The sequence below is a fragment of the Seriola aureovittata genome, chromosome 14 (genome assembly GCF_021018895.1).
Source record: "Seriola aureovittata isolate HTS-2021-v1 ecotype China chromosome 14, ASM2101889v1, whole genome shotgun sequence".
Lineage (NCBI taxonomy): Eukaryota > Metazoa > Chordata > Actinopteri > Carangiformes > Carangidae > Seriola > Seriola aureovittata.
In genome coordinates this window covers 12,914,851-12,935,724 of record NC_079377.1, presented here as the reverse complement: position 1 = coordinate 12,935,724, position 20,874 = coordinate 12,914,851, and the positions used below count along the sequence as shown (strand labels likewise).

At 39.7% G+C, this 20,874-nt stretch overlaps 3 protein-coding genes across 6 annotated transcripts in view; 2 read left to right on the top strand and 1 right to left on the bottom strand.

Moving 5' to 3' along the window:
• The first annotated feature begins 559 nt into the window (after positions 1-559).
• On the top strand, positions 560-3,368 carry ankrd2 (ankyrin repeat domain 2 (stretch responsive muscle)). The gene is made up of 8 exons (XM_056396044.1): positions 560-628; positions 1,332-1,478; positions 1,603-1,710; positions 1,794-1,892; positions 2,024-2,122; positions 2,309-2,407; positions 2,499-2,597; positions 3,243-3,368. The coding sequence occupies exons 1-8, from the start codon at positions 560-562 to the stop codon at positions 3,366-3,368; spliced, it is 846 nt and encodes a 281-aa protein (XP_056252019.1).
• A 1,464-nt stretch (positions 3,369-4,832) lies between these two features.
• Positions 4,833-12,984, bottom strand: morn4 (MORN repeat containing 4). 3 transcript variants are annotated; one of them, XM_056394902.1, is made up of 5 exons: positions 12,827-12,984; positions 9,783-9,856; positions 7,854-7,968; positions 7,652-7,761; positions 4,833-7,558 (listed from the first exon to the last, which is right to left on the bottom strand). In XM_056394902.1, the coding sequence occupies exons 2-5, from the start codon at positions 9,847-9,849 to the stop codon at positions 7,410-7,412; spliced, it is 441 nt and encodes a 146-aa protein (XP_056250877.1). In that variant the 5' UTR covers positions 9,850-9,856; positions 12,827-12,984; the 3' UTR covers positions 4,833-7,409. The 3 variants fall into 3 exon arrangements, with proteins under 3 accessions (XP_056250877.1, XP_056250876.1, XP_056250875.1); XM_056394901.1 differs by lacking the exon at positions 12,827-12,984 and adding an exon at positions 11,111-11,165; XM_056394900.1 differs by lacking the exon at positions 12,827-12,984 and adding an exon at positions 10,702-10,790.
• The window catches only part of wu:fc17b08 (ligand-dependent corepressor), a 28,949-nt gene continuing 20,703 nt past the window's right edge, over positions 12,629-20,874 (top strand). For both annotated transcript variants that reach the window (XM_056394898.1, XM_056394899.1), the window contains exon 1: positions 12,629-12,726. In XM_056394898.1, coding sequence (XP_056250873.1) covers positions 12,630-12,726 — 97 coding nt within the window. In that variant the 5' untranslated portion in view covers position 12,629. The remainder of the gene's footprint in view (positions 12,727-20,874) is intronic.

Sequence of the window (20,874 nt, the reverse complement as noted above, 5' to 3'; positions counted from 1 at the left end):
CCTAAAACAGTGTGTTTATGAGGGTTGTACTCCTGTAAAAGAGATGTACACACTGTAGCAGAGTGAGTGAAACCATGGAGCTTGTGGAGTGAATGTTCCCTCTGCTTATGACCTGGGCTTGACATGCCTGAAAGTTTGGACTTACTTGTATATGAATGTGTGTGTGTGTGTGTTTTTTTGTGTTTGCGTTCGCGTGTGTGCATGACAGAGAGCAAAATAGGGGGAGGGAAAGAGAGAGAGGGGGAGAAAGAGTAGAGCTGGCAAGTACTCAAAAACATACATGCTTACACACACACACACACAAAGTGCACACACACCTGTTTGTTAGGGTAACACAATGTCCCGCCACGAACCCGTCATTCCTGTCAGGAAGCCACTGGGCATGCAGAACTTCTGTATAAAGTGACACACAGTCAACTGCCGAGTTATCCGCCACTCCTCTTTTGTTAAACTTGTTTGTTATACTTTTGTTATATACTGCTAAGATTTCAAAAGTTCAAAATTACTTTATTGACAGTTTTTTTTCCTTTCTATCTTTGTCCACTTTATGCAAACAGAGATGGAAGAGGTTGTGCAGTGGGCAGCCAGTGTGATGGACCTGAAAGCAGAAGTAGAAAAGAAAGCTCAGGTAGGTGAGAGACATACTGATGTTCCCAGTGTGACATTTGTGATGATTTTCTATTTATATCGGAATTTTAGACATTAGGTGATAATAATCATTAATCACTCAGCACAAGGGGAACTTTATTCATCACAGCAGCAATAATACTCAAATAATACCCAATGTTATTGTTACCACATCACACGTGGAAAAGGCCTCATTCATGAAAACGTGAATAGATAATTTATGTTAAGACATGTGCGTGAATGAGTTGTGTCCCAGAAAACGTGTCAGCACTGAAGTTAAGCCCGTGAACATGAAGCGAAAATGTCTGCCGGCTCACTTCAACATTCATTTGCAGATATAATGGAAAACACATACCACCAGGCATGCAAACGAAGGACCGCTGTGTCACTTAATATGAAATTGCTTGCAGTTAGATGATTTTCTTTTCCACCCTAACCATATACGTTTTCCCTGAGTGGAGTTATATTTAACTTAGAACATGAGAGGCAGTTTATTGGCAGTTTATTGGGAACATTACTTTTGTTATGACCATGCCTAACTTGCACTATGCTGTGAATTTATTTTGACATTAACACCGTCATTCCTGACTCTCAACAGCCCTTAGCCTATTTGGCAGTGCTCTGCTTCACAAGCCAATAGTACCTCTACCACCTAGCTTTTCTAATACTGTTTTCTACATTATTTTTGTTTCTGTCACTTTCAGGCAGAGGAGAGAGTGAGGATGATTGCCTCAGACCTACACTGTGAGATTGTGGACCTGAGTGGAGAAGAAAATATCACGGAGCTGTGCAAAAGGAAAAAAAAGATTAAGACAACATACTCACCCGGGTTGTCTACAGAGATCCCTGTGGTGAGCTACAATTTTCAGAAACCTAATGGTGATGTGCACAAGGAGATATGAAAACTGAATCTCTGTCTCTCCTGTCCCTCTTCTGTGTGTATGTTTGCACGTGTGCATGTTTCTGCTCTGACAGGTGGGGCATGTGGATCCTGCAGAATTCATGAATGCAGCCACTCAAGGCAAACTGAATGTGATAGACAAATATCTGGCTGATGGTGGGAACCCTAATGTCCATGATGAGGTATGCTTTCCCTTTCAGCACAGATAAATCTACGACACACCGCAACAAATCATTTCTACATAGAGCATCTTTAAATTTTCCAGTTGAAGAGGACAGCGCTGCATCGTGCCTCTCTGGAAGGACACGCCACAGTTGTCCAAAGTCTTTTAGAAAAAGGAGCTGACGTCAACTTCAAAGATCGAGTAAGACATACAGGCACATTGCTTGTGTGTAAAGATTATGATGAGATTATCTTCACATACTAAAGCTCAAACTTCTGGTGCCCTGAAGTCAGCATTACTAATAGGATGGGGCCCCTCTTACTTTGTTTCAGCTGGGCTCCAGGGCCATACACTGGGCCTGCAGAGGTGGAAGCCTGGAAGTTGTCAAAGCCCTGAAGAGCCATGGGGATGACCTGAACGTCAGAGATAAGGTGTGCATTTTATTTGTGCCTATATTTGTACCAAGATAAATATAACCAAGTTAAATATAACTCCACTCAGGGACAAATACTTGTGTGTCTGTGACATACTGTTATACTGATATACAGTTTGCCAGTTGCATGTGGATTTACATACAAGTAACACACTAACAGTGTATGTCAATGTCCACACTGCAGTTGTACAGCACTCCTCTGCATGTGGCCACAAGAACAGGCCACACCACCATTGTGGAGTATCTGCTGTCCTGTGGTGCCAAAATCAACTGCAGAGACAGGGTAGGAAGCAGCTGAACAGTGTTTTAACTTCCATGTTTCATAATTTCTATAATTTATTTATTATCATTAAGACATTTTTTTCCACGCTCAGGAAGGGGACACTGCTCTACACGATGCTGTGCGTCTCAACAGATACAAGATAGCGAAGCTGCTTATATTTGCAGGAGCTGACACAAAAATAAAAAATCATGTGAGTTTTTTTTTTTTCCTGTTGTGCATGTCTAGTTTAGCTTGAAGATAAATTTAAAGGAATAGTTTGACATTTTTGGCTGCACATTTTATACCTTTTTTCCCCAAGAGTTACCCTTTTTACCCCGAGAGTTAATTTTGTAAGTTAAATATGATGCTTCAGCCACTGTAGGTTAGCTTAGCATTAAGACTGAAAACACGCCAGAACAGCTAAAGCTCAGTAATTACTATGTTATGGCTTGTTTTTTAATCCATACATAAGCCAAAGTATGAAAACAACAATTCACAGCTTCACAAGGGGATGTGGACCAGACCATTTCATGGTGGAGCACAGTCTCTGCCAAGAGACAATCCAACACATACGCTCATGTAAAAACTTGCAACTTGACCCTTTTAAAGCCAGTAAACTTTGTGTGTCAAAACCCTCTCCCACCTTGTTTCCCACCTTCTCTTCATTGTAAATTAATGGGACAATGCCCAAAAAATATATACATATATAATTTTTAAACAAGAAAGAAAAGCTGCTGCCTGGTGACTGCAGCCAGATATTTGATGTACGAATACGAGAGAACTGTTGATTCTCTCATTCAACTTTTGACAAGAAAGCGAATAAGCATATTTCCTGACAGTATGAACTGTGTTACAGGAGGGAGTGACAGCAGTGCAGCAGGTAAAAGAATGGCAGTTTGACATCATGGAGACCCTGCAGAGCATGGAGAAGCTGAGGGAAGTGGGACTGGTGCTGCCTGAAAACACCAGTACCAAAGAGTGAATAATGCAGAGTTAAAGCTGTACATTTAATCTTACAGTTTATTCTTTATAATGTCACTTGCTTTGACTATCTGTCTCAGGTTGAAAATACATTCTGTAATTCCTCTTTAGGGCTGAGTACATTATATTGGAGTATATGCAATAGGGCTATATATTTTGGACATGAAGCCATGTGATGTGCTCAAAATCTGCCTTTCCAGGACATGGCTGTTAACCTCTGAGATAACTCTGATCTCTGACACTAGAAAATGTCATCCAGGATGTGATGGATTCAAAATGATCTGCTTATCTTAAAAAGACACAAGACTGAGGAAACATAGCGGCATTTCTCCAACCTTTAGCTAAGCTTGAGCTTTGGCATTCGCTTCTAAAGAGCATTATGATCTTAGGAGCACTCTCATGGATGTTTCATATCTGATTAGTGATGCCTTTGGAAGTTAATTAATATTAATAGATGGTGTTACACAGAAGCTGCGTTTGAATTTACATCAAGAGGTCCTTGTTTTATCGAGGCGAAAGACAAGGCCAGAGCACACAGAAGGACTGTGTTTGAGATGTCAGCTGACGATAGCAGAGATGGCTGGTATGCCCCCCGCTAAAGTCAGGGATTCAAGGGGGGCTCAGTGGACATATTTTCCTTCTATCATCAGTGGCTCAAATGTTCCTGAGGGAGGTTGCTCATTCAGGCCGGGGAAACGAACCTCCTGCTCTCCTGTTTACAATGAGGTTGTTTATGTACGGTTAGTCATTATACATACAGCTATTCAGTTTGTGAGCACATTTTGTTCAACAAATGTTGTGCTGCTGTATTTTTCATAATGTGAATGCAAAGTGCTGTTTTGAAAAGCATGCAGTTACAGTCATCTGTTAAATACCAATGTGTTCATTGTAGACAACTCATCAGATACATTATCAGCCATGTACAATACTTCCTGTTCCAAGCGAGGCTGTTTAACTATCAGGGACTGCAGTGGAGACACATGCCATGAACAATACAAGGTTATACACACTATATTTAAGTGTATTTTCTCAACCTGACCCTAACAGAGATACTACCGTATATTTTCAATGTAGTATAGGTCATGTATCAGAAAGGAAAGCAGATTCCCCTCTTAAATCTGTCGGACTCATGCATGTTTTACAGCTTTGGTTGTGTCGTGTTTTATTCCATGTGAACTACAGGCAGTGTGCTGCTGCGCTGTGATGTTGCAGAGAGCTGGAGTGGTGTAGAATGAGAAGGGGGATGGGGAAACTGCAGGCTTGTGCTTCATACTGTGTAGCAGCCAAAAACCAGAGGAACCTGTTTATTCATGAAACGGTTAAACTTCCTCATTCAGCTGCAAATGTTGCAGATTTCAGCCTCTGTGTTAGAACATCATAAATGGCTGTACATTTTTCAGTAAATGTACTTCTTTTTATGTCTCTATGTCCAAACCCAGTGCTGTGATACCCAAAGAAAAAGCTGTTTCTTTTTCAACACAAGGCTTTAATAAACACATCAACTGTTTGTGATACATACTCAGACCTATTCCAGTAGGATGAGAGGATACTGTGTGGTAGTTTTCTCTAAGAGCACTCAAAGCAACATTATATTGTTACTGAAAAAAAAGGTAACCATGGCAATGATATTTTCCAGGCAGGTGAAAGTCTGGACAGGCACGCTTTTGAAGCACCATTTGTTTCCAGTTGGAAATGGATTTAGTATTCCACTGTATTCAATTTCACTCGGGCAGGAGTGTGTAGGCAAAGAAGGCTTGAGCAGGTGTTGTCTCCAACATAGTGGAAAGGAAAATACTATTACATGGTTTGAAATACAGCATATTACACACTGTGCACATACAGCAAACATTAAAGTATCATTGTGTGCTTGTAAATAGCGGTACTGACGCATGCACTGGTCTGCTGTTCTGCTACCTTAATTCTTTCAGATTATGCTTTGCAGCACACTACCGTACCAAAAGGGGTATTCACAGCAAGCAACAGTATGGGCTCATAATACTGAGTATTGATTTTTTTTTTCTTCTATTCATACACTGTAACAACAATGAAAATCAGTAACTGCAAATAATCCAAGTTAGAGATTTAAGGAATATTTACAACAGAATCTCATATCAATTCCCTGTTTAATCTTCGGTCCTTTTGTTTTTCTTGTGCACTAAAGCCCCAGGTGGATTTGTCCTTATTGATTTGTCTTTATTGTTCAGCTGTAAGAAATAACACATGTTCCAGGCTTCCTCACCTATAATATCATTTGATTGTCTTTGGTTGAAGTGCTATGTAAGCAACCCTAGACAAGCTACGTCTACATATGCTTTTTAAGGCCTATTAACAGTTCAAGTACGCTGAATCAATCTGTAATCATAGAATACCTGTGATTGGCTAAAATGGTTAATAAATTCTTAACATCACACTGTGTTAAAATAACCCAGTGACACAATTTTCTACCCCACCAATCAAAGAATTAGCTCTTAATTCATTTGAAAGGTCGGTGAAAACACAATCAGTAACAATGAATATCTATACACCTCACAGAAAAACACATACATTCGAATTACATACTCGTAAATATATATCTGATTTATAAATAATTTCATTCAGCTGCCTCAATTAAGATATATGTCCCTAATTTAATGCATTTAATCATAATTATTTATCAACTTTGAGGATGTCCAGTCATCCAGGTATTCAGGTTAGACAGGGAAAACCTTAAAGAGAATTATCCAACTGGGTTAAATCTCCTCTCCAATGATTTCCACTGGGAGGGGGAGGTTTATTGGAGAGAGGAGAGCTGCTGGACTTGTGAGTGATGGGAGCTGAAATTCAGCACCAGCTTAGCAACGTGTCTCTCTGAGTGAAGGCAATCTTCAAGCAGACCAAAAATTCATTAGGCTGACAGACACCTTAGGGCAAATGGTGCAGAAGGGAGAAGGGGAGGAGAGGGCGCTGTGCTTCATCTGATTTTCAGATGGACACCCTTGAACTTTTTAAGGCAAATGTGAATACTGATCTTCTGAGAAGAGAAACACCAGTGTCAGATTGCATTCCTTGAATAATAGTTTGCAGCAGCATTGTTAATTGAGATTTGATTTTAAAGGTGCCCCGTGGAGCGTGTTTGTAAACAAACAAAAGTTACGTTTACATTCACTGTATTTGACCAAAACGCATGGTGTGGATCTTTGAGGCCTGACAAATATGTTGAATGCATTTCCTTATTATTAAAACCCCCTTGCGAGGCCAAATATTTTTTGCACTGCATTGTTGTGATCCATGTATGCTAGCTTACAGTCTTCTTCACTGGCTTTGTGGAGGCATTTCTACACTACTATGTTCCTTACCACCGCCAACTGTCCATCAGCAGAACAGCGTGAAAACTTCAGCAAGAATGTGTGTCGTGTTGCCCACATGCTTGCACACGTGCATGCCCATATATTATAAAAACAAAATGGGGACTCAACACACCAACAATACTCCATAGAGCTACCAGTGGTCAAAGTCCACAGGGTACTCTGATGTAATGGCTTGCAGCATTTCTTAAGTGATGTTATCTAGTTAGTAGCTAAAGTCTTCTTAATACAGACTTATTTTACACCTCCTCCTAAATCAGGAGACAAAACCTCTCCAAATTACCAGATGTGCAGTAACATAGTAAGAAGAGTTCTCCCATATTCAGTTATTTTGATGTATGAAAGCTAACTATTGTAAAACACTAAGACACTGTTTATGAGTACAAGAAGCAGAACAAGAGAAAACAGCAGCATTTGCTGTTTTTGTGACGTGTGAAATTAAAGGTGTGCTTCATGGTGTTGTGCATTTCAAGTCAGTCATATAGAAAGCCATTTGTTTGGTCAAATTGCACGTGCATTCCAAGCTACAGTGAGGACAAAGCAAGGAATATGCAGAAAAAGAAACAAGAGACTGATGCTCAAAAAGGAGAGAAAGACACAGAGAGAAGAGCTGGAGGGGAGTATACAAGTACACATCCCTGAGGCCCTCCTGGATGGTGCTGGATCCCTGACTGTGTCTCCATCAGGGTCCATGGCGGTCAAAGTGCCAGACTGCGAGCATTGGAGGCTGAAGCCTGCGCACGTTGCACCACTCCTGGACACTTCTCTCTCTTCTGTAGCTTGTGGTTTTGAAACAAGCCCTCGTTTCGTGGGACACCATGAGCTCCATCTGGGAAAGTCAATAACCCTGGAGGCATAGACACAGGACACGATGACTAGCCACAGAGGGATATATTGACATCCTTATGGGCAAACTGTTCCAGTGTTGTGACAGACTTACCATATCCCTCAACCCGTCCTTCTTTGAATTCCCCTTCAAACTTCATGCCATCGTATCGACTAAAGACTCCCGTACCTTGAAATTTTCCATGTGAAAATTCTCCTTCGTACCTGAGGTGGTTAAAAGAAAGCAGGGATGTCATTTCTTATTTTTGCTTGAGGACAAAACTTGCTTTTCTTTTGTCTCGCTCTTGTTCACGCACCTGGATCCATCTGTAAAGAGCAGTACACCAGAGCCATGGAAGAGTCCATTCTCAAACTGGCCAGTGTAGCATGTCCCATCCTGAAACTTGAGCTGACCAACACCGTGCCTCCGACCTGGAAAGTTGCACATTGTCACAGTGAGTAATGCCTCAAATTTCAATCAGATGATAAAAACTCAAAGCAAATCCTGAGATCTTGATACCATTTGGCGATTTATGTTTTTCATGCCTCATCAAACCACTTAGCCTCTTATAGATTACTCTTTCGTAATAGTGCATAACATACTGTAAGAGACGACCAGCTGAGTATGACATTTAAACTTCCAATGCGGCTCAGGGTTTTATATTCACTTGGCATTGACATAGCCTCTACATATGTCACATGAGTCAGTACGTGCTTGGATTTAAGTGCCCCCCCCCCTCCTTCAGCTAAGGGTTTACTACTGAATTAGGAGTCCCATCTGCCTCCTGTGCGGTGGGAATTACAGCTCTCTAATCCATCAGATTTTTTAGCAGGGATTTCTACTTTAGACTGACTGTGAACAGTTAAGGAATGTACTTGCATCCCCCTCCTTGTAGCCTTATGATCCACTACTGCAGCTTAAAATCATGTCAGAGGGCACACACCTAAAAGTTTCTGGACAACTGCTACAACTGGTTTACACCCGCAATCAGCACACCGGAAAAAATCTGCCTAGTTGTCTTTGAAGAGTGAAGGAAAACACCAGTTAAAAAGGAGTGGATGGTGTTTACATTGACCTAAAAGCAACTAAAAACCTGAGGCCAAAATAAAATAACCCCCCTAGGTGATCTTGTTCCTAGTGTTTCTATTGATTTGGTTTCTCAACTGCAGCTGAGAGAGGACTCTCTAAGATTTCCCAAACAGGTCCAAAGTCTAATCCAGAAGATTTGACAAAGCCAGAGCTGGTAAATCTGGCTCTACTCGTCATGAGTTGCCAATGCTAGCTAATTGGGATTTGACTAAATAGCTTGAGCTTGCATGTCCCTAGCATCACTGTATGTGTGTTTGTGTGAGTGAGAGAGATAGTTAAAGCAGTGCAAGCACGCTCATGATTTTTAGCACACGTGTAAATGTTGACAAGATATTTCCTTTTCACGGAAAGATTGAACATTTTAGTATGCACACATGCATGCAGATTCATGAACAGAAAACCTTTGCTGCCATTTGTACTTTCACAAGTACAAATGGCAGCAAAGCTTCTCCATAATAAAATAACATTATTTATGTAAATACAAACGACTCTAGATATGGAAAAATATGATGGCACCATTAACAGTAAACAGACTGATTTAATGAGCATGAAGCCCAAACTGAGGCAGAGAGTGCTATTACCTTAGCTAATGTCACAAGATGTGTAGAGAAACTAATTATGCCATTTGTTAGTCTCCTCAGTAATAACTTTATTAAATATGGTCTAAATTGACCTGCTTATGAACATGAGACCATGTTGGAATTATAGAAATATACTGTATGTGTTGGGCTGAACCTATGTGCAGGTATGCATGGAAAAGATTATTCCCCTAGGAAAGTAAAAACATGTGCTAGGGATGCTTGCCAAAATAATGTTCACTAGCAACTATTAATATAAATATTGAGATGGAATATAGGTAATGTGATTAGTTTTTGCAGATGGCTACCTGCATACAAGAATTCTTGGACTAACATTTAACATGTTAATCCAAACTTTATGTAACAAACACTGAATGCATTTTCCCAGTCTGTCAGTGTCTCCCCGATCCTTTTCACTCGGCTGGTAAGACAGCAATGCTTTGGAGCTTTGGAGACATGTCATGAGGACTAAATGTACTGCACAGAAGGTATAAGTGAAAGTGTGTCTCATCTCTGTAGTTAAGTTGGTGATTCTTGCACACGAACTTGATTTAAAACTGACTGCAAGAATGTCTTGCCTTCTTTCCATTCGCCATGGTACTCCTCCCCACTGGCATAGGTGAAAGATCCTCTGGTCAGAGTCATGGCACCCCTGTTTTCATTACACGCGCACACACACACAAATGCACACACAAACACGTACATTCGCGCACACACACACACACACACACACACACACACACACACACACACACACACACACACACACACACACATTAGGCTCACCACCATTCAGCCTCATGTAAGCAATATTTCTTTAGTTACAGTACCAAACATCATGAATAAATTAGTCTGAGGATTAAATAGCTGAAGCAGGTTTTTCTGTCTTCAGATTTTTCATTGTTGTGTAAATTATTTTCAAAGTTGTTGAAAAGCCTTTCTGAAGGTGGATGTTACTGTAGTTGAACAATGAATAAGGGTCAGATCAAAGGACAAAGACAAGACCAGATGCTATAACTGTCAACCCAAGAAGTCTGTTTAATGTCTAGTCTACGTTGGTGATGTTGCTGGTGTAGATCTAGTTTAAAAGTACACTTGGGTGAAACCTCTTCTATGAAGGGACAGACTGGAAAACATGACTGTAGAATGGCTGCAGACATAAACAAAAGCTTATTGCATGATGAGCATTTATAAAAATATTGTTCAGTATAGCTCTTGCTTTAAAACAAATGACAGTGTACAGAATGGCAGTCAGGTGTAGTTTTACCCATGCGGTCGCCATTGATTAAATAATTAATCAACTCACACCAAGTCTGAAACGTTACTGTAAATATCCAACTTAGGCTGTCAATGCATGTTTCGATTCAGTACAGCCTTTACACACATGTTGTTGAATAGGCTGTCGCTCACAATGACAAGCCCATGTAAATCGACTGTGCCCTACGGCAACATAACAATGAGGGAAAAGCGACAACACCTATTAATGCTATCGGTTACCTGAACGCTACGTTCGTCTCTGAAGCATGGAAACCACCGTACAAGAACCGAGGGGCGTAAAAATATGAAAACACCGGCTGAGAAACGTATGTCGCATTCAGGTGCTCCTAGTACGCCCCGACATTCGAGGTCCGGAGCCTTAAAGGATATTTACGTAAGCTTCAAGTGTGCTAGCTTGGTCACAAATGACAAGAAACATTCCAGCAAAAGCGTTTTTGTTTTATTTTAGAGATTAAGAGGAACGGGGGTTTTAAATCAGCTGCATACAAATTGCGAAATGCCTTCCTATAACCTTCATTAAAATAAAAACATCACCATCTTTAACTTTTTTCACGTGCTCTTTGACCAATAAAGACTCAACTTAGAAACTTTTATTGAAAACCATTCACTCTATGCAAGCCGTGTTTACCTCTGTTGTCGTGTTCGTGGTGACGTTCAAGCGCGCTTCAGCTCTGGATTGCAATAACTCCGACGGCTCCTGAAGGCAGCATTACAACAGCATCATTGCAGCCTGACCGCCGCGCTGTTTCATTGCATGACTGTTGTTGACTCTCATTGAAAACTTTCTCTGATTGGCCTAGTGTGCCACAGCTTACAGACAGTGGCAGACATATTTATAAAAGGCTGTGGGGCATTTTCTGAAGCTTCTTGAAGCACTCAGCTGACAGGGAAGCCCACAGTTTAATTTGTCTATAGTCGAAGAAGCTACATTATGTGTATTGTGTAGGCCATAGACTGTATTGTAAAATATAATTAAAGATGTGGTGATTAATAATATGCAATATATACACGATATTATATTTCTTCTTACTATTAATGATTGGTGGTGTGAGGATTCTGCACATAGGCATGAAAACGTTTTTCCCCTCCAACAAGATTACATTTTAGCTTAGGTCAGAGAAAATGTCATAAATAGCATGGCAGTTGTCAGGAATAGTACTTATTTTGTTTGTGCATGGGGCTAAGCAGGATAGATACTACTGTACTGTACTACTGTAGATTGTTCCTCTTCTTGAAAATCCAATTAAAGCACCAATATACTACAGAAAAGATGGTGGAGAGACATTGTAAAAACCCCCTCACCCCACACCTTTTGTTGGATTCCACTATGTTCTCCATCTTAGTCTACCATTTTAACATTTGCCAGTTGGCACAAAACATAAAGTAGGCCTACAGTTAAGGCTCATGAATGCCATTAGTTATGTTGTTCGTTTGTTCATTAACCAAATCATTGAACAAATTTAAATGTTGACCTAATTGTGGTGCAAGATGAAAAATGAAGTGATCAGTCACCAAACTGATCACAATGCATACTAAGGGGAGAATGAATCGAATAGCAAATTTCACTGCAATCAATTCAACAGTGTTTAAGCCATTTTACTCAAAACCACACATGACAACGTCGTGGTGGCGCTGGACGAAAAGTTGGTGGATCACTAAAGTCAGTTGCATGCATTCTCTGGGAACCATGACTGTCTGTGCAGAATTTCATGACAATCCATCCAGCAGTTTTCATCACCAGAGCCATGCCGAAAGCACTGGTTAAAAATCCAGGATCTATCTTTAGGTGCAACGATTTCACAATATTTTAGCCAATTAAACAAATTACCACATACTATTTGCCAAATAGTAAACCTACCCCCAGGGTCCCACTTTGGTATAAACCACCCCACGTTTCTATTTAAGAGGGAACGCATTTGATGTCAATGTTTAAATCGGTAGGAAAATATTATTTATTTATTCACTTATTCGTATGTCAGTTACTGGCTGACTGATTTAGTAGGTCTATTTGGTTGGGTTACTCTGAATGAAATCAATGAGCATTTCCCTTTGGAGCGGCTTCCTCCCCGACATAGAGGCGCGCGCGTTCACAGAGCAGAGCGCTTCCTCTTCCCGTGCTAGTGCCCGCCAGACAAGAACGATAGAAAATGGCGAGTCAGTGTAAAAGGCAGCAATGCACAATCGACAGGCGCGGCTTTCGGCAGGAACTTGACTCGTGGCGACACAAACTTATTCACTGTGTAGGTAAGGATAATACCAGTTACACACTGTACAATTTTACAGGTTGAATTTCGTCTCTGCGTGGCCGTTATCGGCGTAAATAACCATCTATTACCGGACTCACTTGGGGCATCTCGACTTTTTTGTCCTCCGCTGTTTCCTTCTCTCGGCAGGCAGCCTGAGCAGTTAGTTAAATGCTGCAGTTTGTGACAGTGCTAGGCTACTTCTTGTGTTTCCGTACTGCTTTTATTGTTTTTAAATCCGAACTGTAGACTTTAGTTATCTACTGGCGTAACGTTAGTTTGTTTAAAGGGCACCGTGCTTGTTTTAAAGGGAGTGTCATTAGGCGTTGCGTCGGCCAAAAGATCCCGTTTGCAGAAATGCGCGTCCCCGTGTGATGATACTGTATTTTGGATGGGGGAGGGCGACATATGCTCGTGGTGGATGTTTTCAGTTAACATTTAGATCACTTGTTTTCTCAGATCACCTCCTGTGGGCGCGCATTACTGCATTGAGGAAGTGGCTGAGACCCTACTGCTGTGGGAGTTTCCGTTTTCGACAAGAGACCAATAAACTTCTCTAACTTCTAACGTTAGTTGGTGTGTGTGGCCTCTCAAAACAAATAATTTAAAAGGCAGTTGTTGACTTAAGGCTAACGTCATTGTGTTGTGTATATCTGTGTTGGGCTGGAGGGTGGGAGTTGAAGCTGAATTATAATTTTTGATAGCATAGCTAAAGAGGTATAATTTATAGGAGCTAGCAGAACAGATCATATATAACCATTGGAAGATATTTTGTATATGCTGGTGGAATGGCTCACTGGTCTGTTGGTCAGTCAAGCACTTCGGTGCAGACTGAAATGTCTTCCTCTAACACCACTAGCGGGTCAAAGATTTCAGTTAACCCGTGAAATATCTAAGCATCTACTTGATGGATTCGCGCAATATTTGGTTCTGACATTCATGGTTCCCAGATGATGTATCCTACAGGCCTTGGTGATCTCTTGATTTCCCCCCCTTCCTTCACCACCATGAGGTTGACTTTTTTTGATTAATATATTTTGATTACTATTATCTAGATTGCAGTGAAATTTGGTACATGCATTCATGTTCCCCGGAGGATGAATTTGAGGATAGTTTGATAACCTTACATCTAGTACCAACATCAGGTGATTTAATCCTGTACTTTGGTTTATGACCAAATATCTGCAAAACTAACGTTTCCATCAGTCTCTGCTGTATTTTGTGTTTAGTGCTAATTAAAAAATGTTACCATGCATACATGCTATGTAAGATGGCGATAGTAAACATTATACTTGCTTAGCATTTAGCTCCACTGTGCCCAAGTAGAGCCTGACAGAGCCAATAGCATGGCTGTAGACTCTTAATGTCTTGTAACAAGAGCCCAGGTTAGGAAAATTTAAGTGTATGAAGTATAATAAATTTAGCTACATCTCTAGTTTATCCTCATTGGTCTGTGTTGCAGTATATGTGCTATGTAGGACTAATATCTTATTGCTGAACATACTATTTATTGTAACCTGTTGTGTTCATGGATGGCAAGTAGACATAAGCTATAGCCTTGGTTTTACATGCTGTTACTCTGCTTCAAGTGAAGCAAAAGAAACAATTAAACAATTCGATATTGCTGCTTTATCACTGTAGACATTTCTGTTTTTGACTAAACAGATATCCCTAATATCCTTCCATGAGCAATATGTAGTTCTGTGATGTATTTTATTTTGCTCCACACATATTCATTCATTCATTAATTCATTCATTAAATTGACAAAAGAAGTTTTTTACAGTTTGATTGAAGGGCTTGAAGAGGATGGAGAGGCCATTTTTAGACCCATGCCATGCCAACCTCCGTCTTATGATTCGGTAACATAGCAACAGCCAATGTGGACACTCTGCACCATAGCACACAGATTCATCATGCAAATGAGGAGCAAAGAGTTGCTAAAACATTAATGAGCTACAATATAAACATTAGTTGACCCTAATGTTCACTATAAAATTACCTCAAAAGTTTTTTTACTGGCTTAATTTTAGTTCATATTTAGGTTATTTTCTCTTTGATCAAGAAACAGATTGTTTCCTTTGTTGACTCATTAAGGAATGCAACATGCTTCATTAAAGGACTAGTTCCATATTATGCAGGACTTCCTGCTTTTGGCTGGATAGAAAACAACTTGCAAGCCTGAATCATGAGTATTAAAATCTACAGTATACGACCAAAGATTAATTCTTCGGTCTAGGTCTTTGTCAAGGGCCTGTGTGATTTCAATGCAAAATAGCTATCAATTTTAATACTCAAACATTGATATATTTAGTGTTTTTCCTTGTGATTTGTGGCAGAATGTAAAATTGGATTTTAAGCAGAATCAAACTCTTAAAACCTAGAATGCTACTTCTGACGCTGCTGATCTCAAAATGTCACATTAAATCAATCTCACTTAAAGTGGCCACCATTTATAGTCTTATTGAATGTTGCATGTACTATGTGGCATGGACTATGTGTCACAAAATTCTTGACACGAGTTAAAAGCTACACTTATGTGAAGATTCAGGAAGCAGTAACAGTGAATCTGACACTAATGCCTATTAAGTTTTCTCGTAATTTAAATGTTTTGTGGGGGTTGTGGTGTGGTGCATGTTGAAATTTTCAGCCCTTGGCTTATTTAGGGCAAGTAAGATGCAAACTTCATAATTAGAAAGAACAAGTGCAGCAAAACAATTTACACAGAACAACTAAATCAGTCAACCCAGTGCTCATGAGTGTCAGTCATTGACCAGTTTAGGTCCAGTGTTATGTATGATGGTTTGAATGAATGCAACAGTCTTTGTTGTAACAGTAGGGCTACAACTGCTCAGGTGAATCTTGGCACTTGACACCACGTATTTTACATAGGATTCTCAGTTTGGACTATCAGTTAAAGTAATGACATAGGTTATTGATATGTGTGGACTGACCCAGAACAAACTTATTCCAGCGAATATGCTACAACACTAGGTGGGCTATGTGCTCATCATTGAAAAGAAAATGGAGAGAATAATAGCTTTCTGACTAGTCACTAGCTCCAGACCCAGGACTGTTCAGTTAGTCAGTTCCCCCTTTATGATTGACAAATGTCCCTTGTGTTTGGGCTATAATTGTAAAGCTGCAGAGTACATGACAACAGCATCAGTCTGCTGGCTGCAGAATGGCATATTCTGTCCATGACAACAAGGACATACTTTTGTTTGGCTTTTTGGTGGAGAGGGCTGCACGCCACCACCACCCTGCTGATGCTGAAATGGACATTTTGTCTTTGTGTATTTAATGTGACCAGTAAAACTGCAGGGCAGAGACAAGGGCAATTGTCCCATAGAACAGCAGCAACAATTGTCTGTATGTTTGCCTATACATGTGTTCATGGTCCATCGGCCCCCGGAAAACTGTGTGGCTGAAATGTGTGTTCTGTCTTGATTTGGGAAAATTTGGAATGAGGAGCACCAGCTGACATTTGAAAATGCCTGGAATGTCAGTTATTCATACTTGCGTTTGACATGTGGGTGAGTGGGATTGAGGATCTGCTCAAAGAAATAACATGCAAATATTGACACAAGGCAGACTTCTTGTTCATAATTTAAACTTTAGCATGGCCCATTTTCTACTCCAGTATGCCCACTGTGATGTCCTTTTGGCCTACAATTTCCTAATTTGAAAAAAGAGCTGGTTGAGGTTTGTTGACCAACATGACCAACAACTTAAATGTTTCATATGAAATGCATGTCTTTGATTGTGTGTTTGTCTGTTTGTGTGCTTGAGCTTATATGTTTGTGTGCGCCATTTTTTTCCCCATATTTGCTTAAAATCATGGTGGTCTCATATTTGTTATTCAAAGTTATATTTTGTGCAGCATTACACCATTTGACTGTCAGTTTGCATCATATCACATTAAGTATTCATGGAGTGATTCTCCCCACTGTAGATGTTGCTCAAAGCTGCTACGCCATTGCCCACGGTGTAGGCTTGTCCAGATACTGTATATTGCTTGTAATGAACATAATGTGTAGTTGCCAAATGACATTTCAAAGCACAATTTTGCTCAAGCCCATGTAATGTCTCAGCTTGACTGTTGACCTGTAACAAATTCCTTTTTTGTGGTAGCATAGTATGCAATAGTAAATGCTTCTTATATGGTTAAGCAATTAGCCTTGGTCTCTGTGTGATGAGTTCACTTGGGATGAAACTAGGCATGTACTGTGGCTCAACTAATTTGTGCAACTTTGTCATCTCTGCGCTCATCCTCAGCCCTCAGCCCATCTTACATCTTCATAGAGATTGCTCAGGGATATCAGTGACTCTCTTCATATCAAATTACTATCTTGTGAGCATCACAATCTGAACATCGTTATGATTCTAAAACATGTTGCAGTTTTAGACGATAAAAGAATTTGTCGATGACCAATCCCTTTTCAAAATGCTGTATCCAAAGATGCCAAACTTAGAAAGGTTGATTTTGGATACAGATTGATTGGAGCTCTGGGAAGCTCCTGTTCTGTGAGCTTGTGGTCACTCTTTCTGAGATCGTATGTATACAGTAGTTACCGTGGGGGATGGGTTGAGTGGGGGTTGATGCAGCACTCTACACCCTCAGCACTAGAGCGGCAGAGGGAAGGGTGGGTCATCCAGTGGAAAAAAAAAAACACTGCAGTCCCATGATGAGGCTAAATGTTAACATTTTATCATAATTTTTGTGATTATGTAAATGGGTAGTTGCAAATTCTAAATCAATTTGGGTGATTGGTTGTAGGAACAACAGAAGACACATAGAAGGAACCTATGTTCAAGTCTCTTGTACTTATACAGGTGTTTTGAAATGTATGTGCATTGTCTTCCTGCTGCCCACCACAGATAAAGACAGAAAAGCTGTTATAAATGTAATAAGATGGAATAATCAATTACTGTGGTTTGTCAGGTAGAAACTTTTGACCAGATTTATGAATGTTACTTGTCCAAAATGGGTAGCAGCGAATTGGGTAAGGTTACCTCTGGTTGCCAGCTGTGGAAGTAAAAGATGTTACATGCCTTTTTGTTTAGGCTTTTCATTAACACACATTCATTTACACTCAAATTCGGTGGACTGTGCTGCTAATGGCATATTGAAATTAGAATTTGAGCACTGAAGAGCTTGCCAAGTATGTTAAGGAGTGTTAATCAATTCACTTTTGTTTTGAAATGCGATAATCTTGGGACTCTAGCTGGAGTCTTCGTTATAGCAGCTGCTGATGAGTGTCATGCGTACTGCAGTATAATGCAATATCCCAACTGAAAATACAACATTTCTCAGGAATTAATTAAACAGTTGAAAAATTTATAACCAAGGACCACACAACTACCCTGGAGCATCACTAAATTATCTGGAGGAAACCTTTGTGGAAAAAATGAACAGTAATATTGAGATCATCATTATAAAAAACTTTTTTATTGCAAATATACACTGGGAAGAAAATACTTCTGGAACCATGTAGAAATGTGAGTTAACAGTGATTGTGATATTTAAAGCCTCCTTATCAATGTAGTAAACAGCTCCTCTCAATTTAAGTATGGCATCGAATCCCCTGAAAGCACAATTGTTGTAGGCAGCATCACGTCAAATAGTGCTTTGAGCATTGACACTTGAAAACTAGGTCACATGTTTATTACTGTTAAATGAGAAATTACAACAAGCATTTTTTGAATCACTGGTGTCAGTTTCATTTGTCTTTCAGTACGAAATTAAACATATTCTAATGAACATTTACTATGTCATGTACTTGCACTGCAGAAATTGGCGAGGGGGTTGCTCAGTGATTTTTATGCAAAGGCTGATAAAAGAAAAGTGACCTTTTGGCTATACTACCAACCCATGTAGCACACATGGCCAGCAATAAGCAGTAAAGAGGGTTTTATCAAGCACTACGTTCAGTTCCCAGTGAAGTACACCATAGGTTAACGTTAGGATTTAAGGGGGGTTAAGCTGATCCTAGACCTGTGGGATTTCTCTTTCTAAGTGCTGGTGGGAAGGACAAGGGTGTCACACAATCCAAATATTTCCTCTCTTCCTGGCTCTGATTGGCTGGAGATGTAGGTCAAAAGAAGGCTAAGACAGATTGGGCAGATTTGTTGTTCACCATGAGCGTACATAAGCTCCATGAAAAGACCTAGACATTTTCATGGTCAAGGTTTGTGGCTGATGCTTAGCTTGAATCATTAATTGAGTTTTAGTGCCAAACTGCTCATACCACTTATAGATAATAATAATAGATGAGATATATATTATTAAGTACTGAAAATGGTTATACATTGCAGCCCTAATCTACAGTATTATGAGCCAAATGCATTTATCAAGGTGAGAGTAGACCCTTGAAATGTGTTTACTTTTACAATTATCAAGCCTCAAAAGCCATTGAATTATCCTGAATTTAAAAGGTCCAATTAACCTAACCTAAAATTAAATTTATACTGAAATTTTAGTGGGGCAAGTAAATCTGAAAAAGGAGCAATATCTCTCCTGTCAGTGGGTTTCCTGCATGGAAAACCTTGGTTGAAAACTTGATTGCAGAGACGCTCCAATGTAGGGCAAGTTTCTCAGGTGCATATGCATAATCACACAGTTCGCTCTCCTAGTTACCATGTAGCCAAGCCCACAGACAACATAAAGAGTAAGTATGTAAAAATTATTGCTGGAGAGTATTTTCTCATCATTAAAAATACAATCAAGTGCACATTGAGAATGTCTTCATAGGAGTCCCTAGTCATAGGAATGTGCAAAATAAATGATGTATGAATGAAAAGAAAACTGTATTGACTTGTACATATTTATTAATGCTGCACTTAAAACATTTCCATACAATAAATATAAAGTAATCAATAACGTTTAAATAATATTATTGTTTCTCATTTATCTAAAATGAGCCAATAAGGAAATTACAGTGGGTGTGAGGTCAGCTTTGGCGATGCCTTTTCCATTATTACATGGTTAAATTGTGAAACTTTAGTTGAATGAATACAAATGTTGCTGCTGTCATCTCCTCTTCATTTTTCATTCCGACTTATTGTTTTTATTTTTAGTTAAGCATACCTCTGTATGAATTAAGCCATCCCCTCACTCAACTGTAAATTACCTGGAGGCAAGCTGTGATATGTATCTGAAGTAAACAAGAAACAAGCCAGCAAAGGTTGGAAATAGCAAAATGTTCTTGAATCATAATTCCCTCATATGGAGCTCGATGATTGACATAAATGACTAACTAGCTCCCATAGTTAAAAAAAATGACTAACAATTCTGGATAAAGGACTAAATCTTCTAATGAGGCTCAATGTCATGTTGTCAATGCAATTAGGCCTGTAGGCGTGATCCCCCCCCCCCCCAAATGTTTGCAATGGATTAAGATTGCCAGCCTCATTAACCTGATATCTTTGTCCTGAGTGTCCTTTCATTAGTCCTCGAATAGTTTTAAATTTTATTAGGTGTTTAGCCCGATGGCACATAATACGGGACTCCTTTTTTCTTTTTCTCATTATCACTTTGTACCTCTATACCCTGTGCTTATTATTGTATCTGGAGGCTATCAGATCACTATATATCAAACCAGATGTGTAGCAGCAGCTGAATGGTGGCCTAATTCCTCTCCAGTATAATTAATTGGTGGAAGTTACTTCAAATAGGAACTAAAGTGACGTGTGTTTTTATTCAGATGTTTGTGCATGTGAACTGTGACTATTATTCTTTTTTTTTTTTTTTTGCTCATTTATTTTGTAGAGCTCGCATGACAGCTACGCACACTATCAATATTTTATCCATTGCACATGTAGGCAGCTTGCGCTTATAAATTTTAGTTGCTGGTCCCAAAATGAGGCTTGTGTGTAGAGGTTCTTTTCATCAGCCACTACACCACACTATGCTCTGCCAGTTGGAAAGTGTTAATATTGCCTCAAAGTCATGGTTTACAGCATGACACATTTTTAAATGCCCTAAACAGAATTCCTGAAGAGTAGTTTGATGTCATGGCGCTGCTTTGTCAAATGAAAGTGGATGACCTACTTTTCTCCTCCTGCCTCTGAAATATTTCAGAAATAGGATTGGATAGCTTCAGCTGAAGTCCTGTGCACTAACCCAGAAACAGACTCACGTTGCAGCTA

Coding starts and splice junctions, on each gene's coding strand:
- morn4 (XM_056394902.1), bottom strand. CDS start 9,849: ATGACTCTGACCAGAGGATCTTTCACCTATGCCAGTGGGGAGGAGTAC. Junction 7,969..9,782: donor CCATGGCGAATGGAAAGAAG/GCAAGACATTCT, acceptor GCAACTTTCCAG/GTCGGAGGCACGGTGTTGGT. Junction 7,762..7,853: donor CTCTTTACAGATGGATCCAG/GTGCGTGAACAA, acceptor TAACCACCTCAG/GTACGAAGGAGAATTTTCAC.
- ankrd2 (XM_056396044.1), top strand. CDS start 560: ATGGAAGAGGTTGTGCAGTGGGCAGCCAGTGTGATGGACCTGAAAGCA. Junction 1,893..2,023: donor ACGTCAACTTCAAAGATCGA/GTAAGACATACA, acceptor ACTTTGTTTCAG/CTGGGCTCCAGGGCCATACA. Junction 2,598..3,242: donor ACACAAAAATAAAAAATCAT/GTGAGTTTTTTT, acceptor ACTGTGTTACAG/GAGGGAGTGACAGCAGTGCA.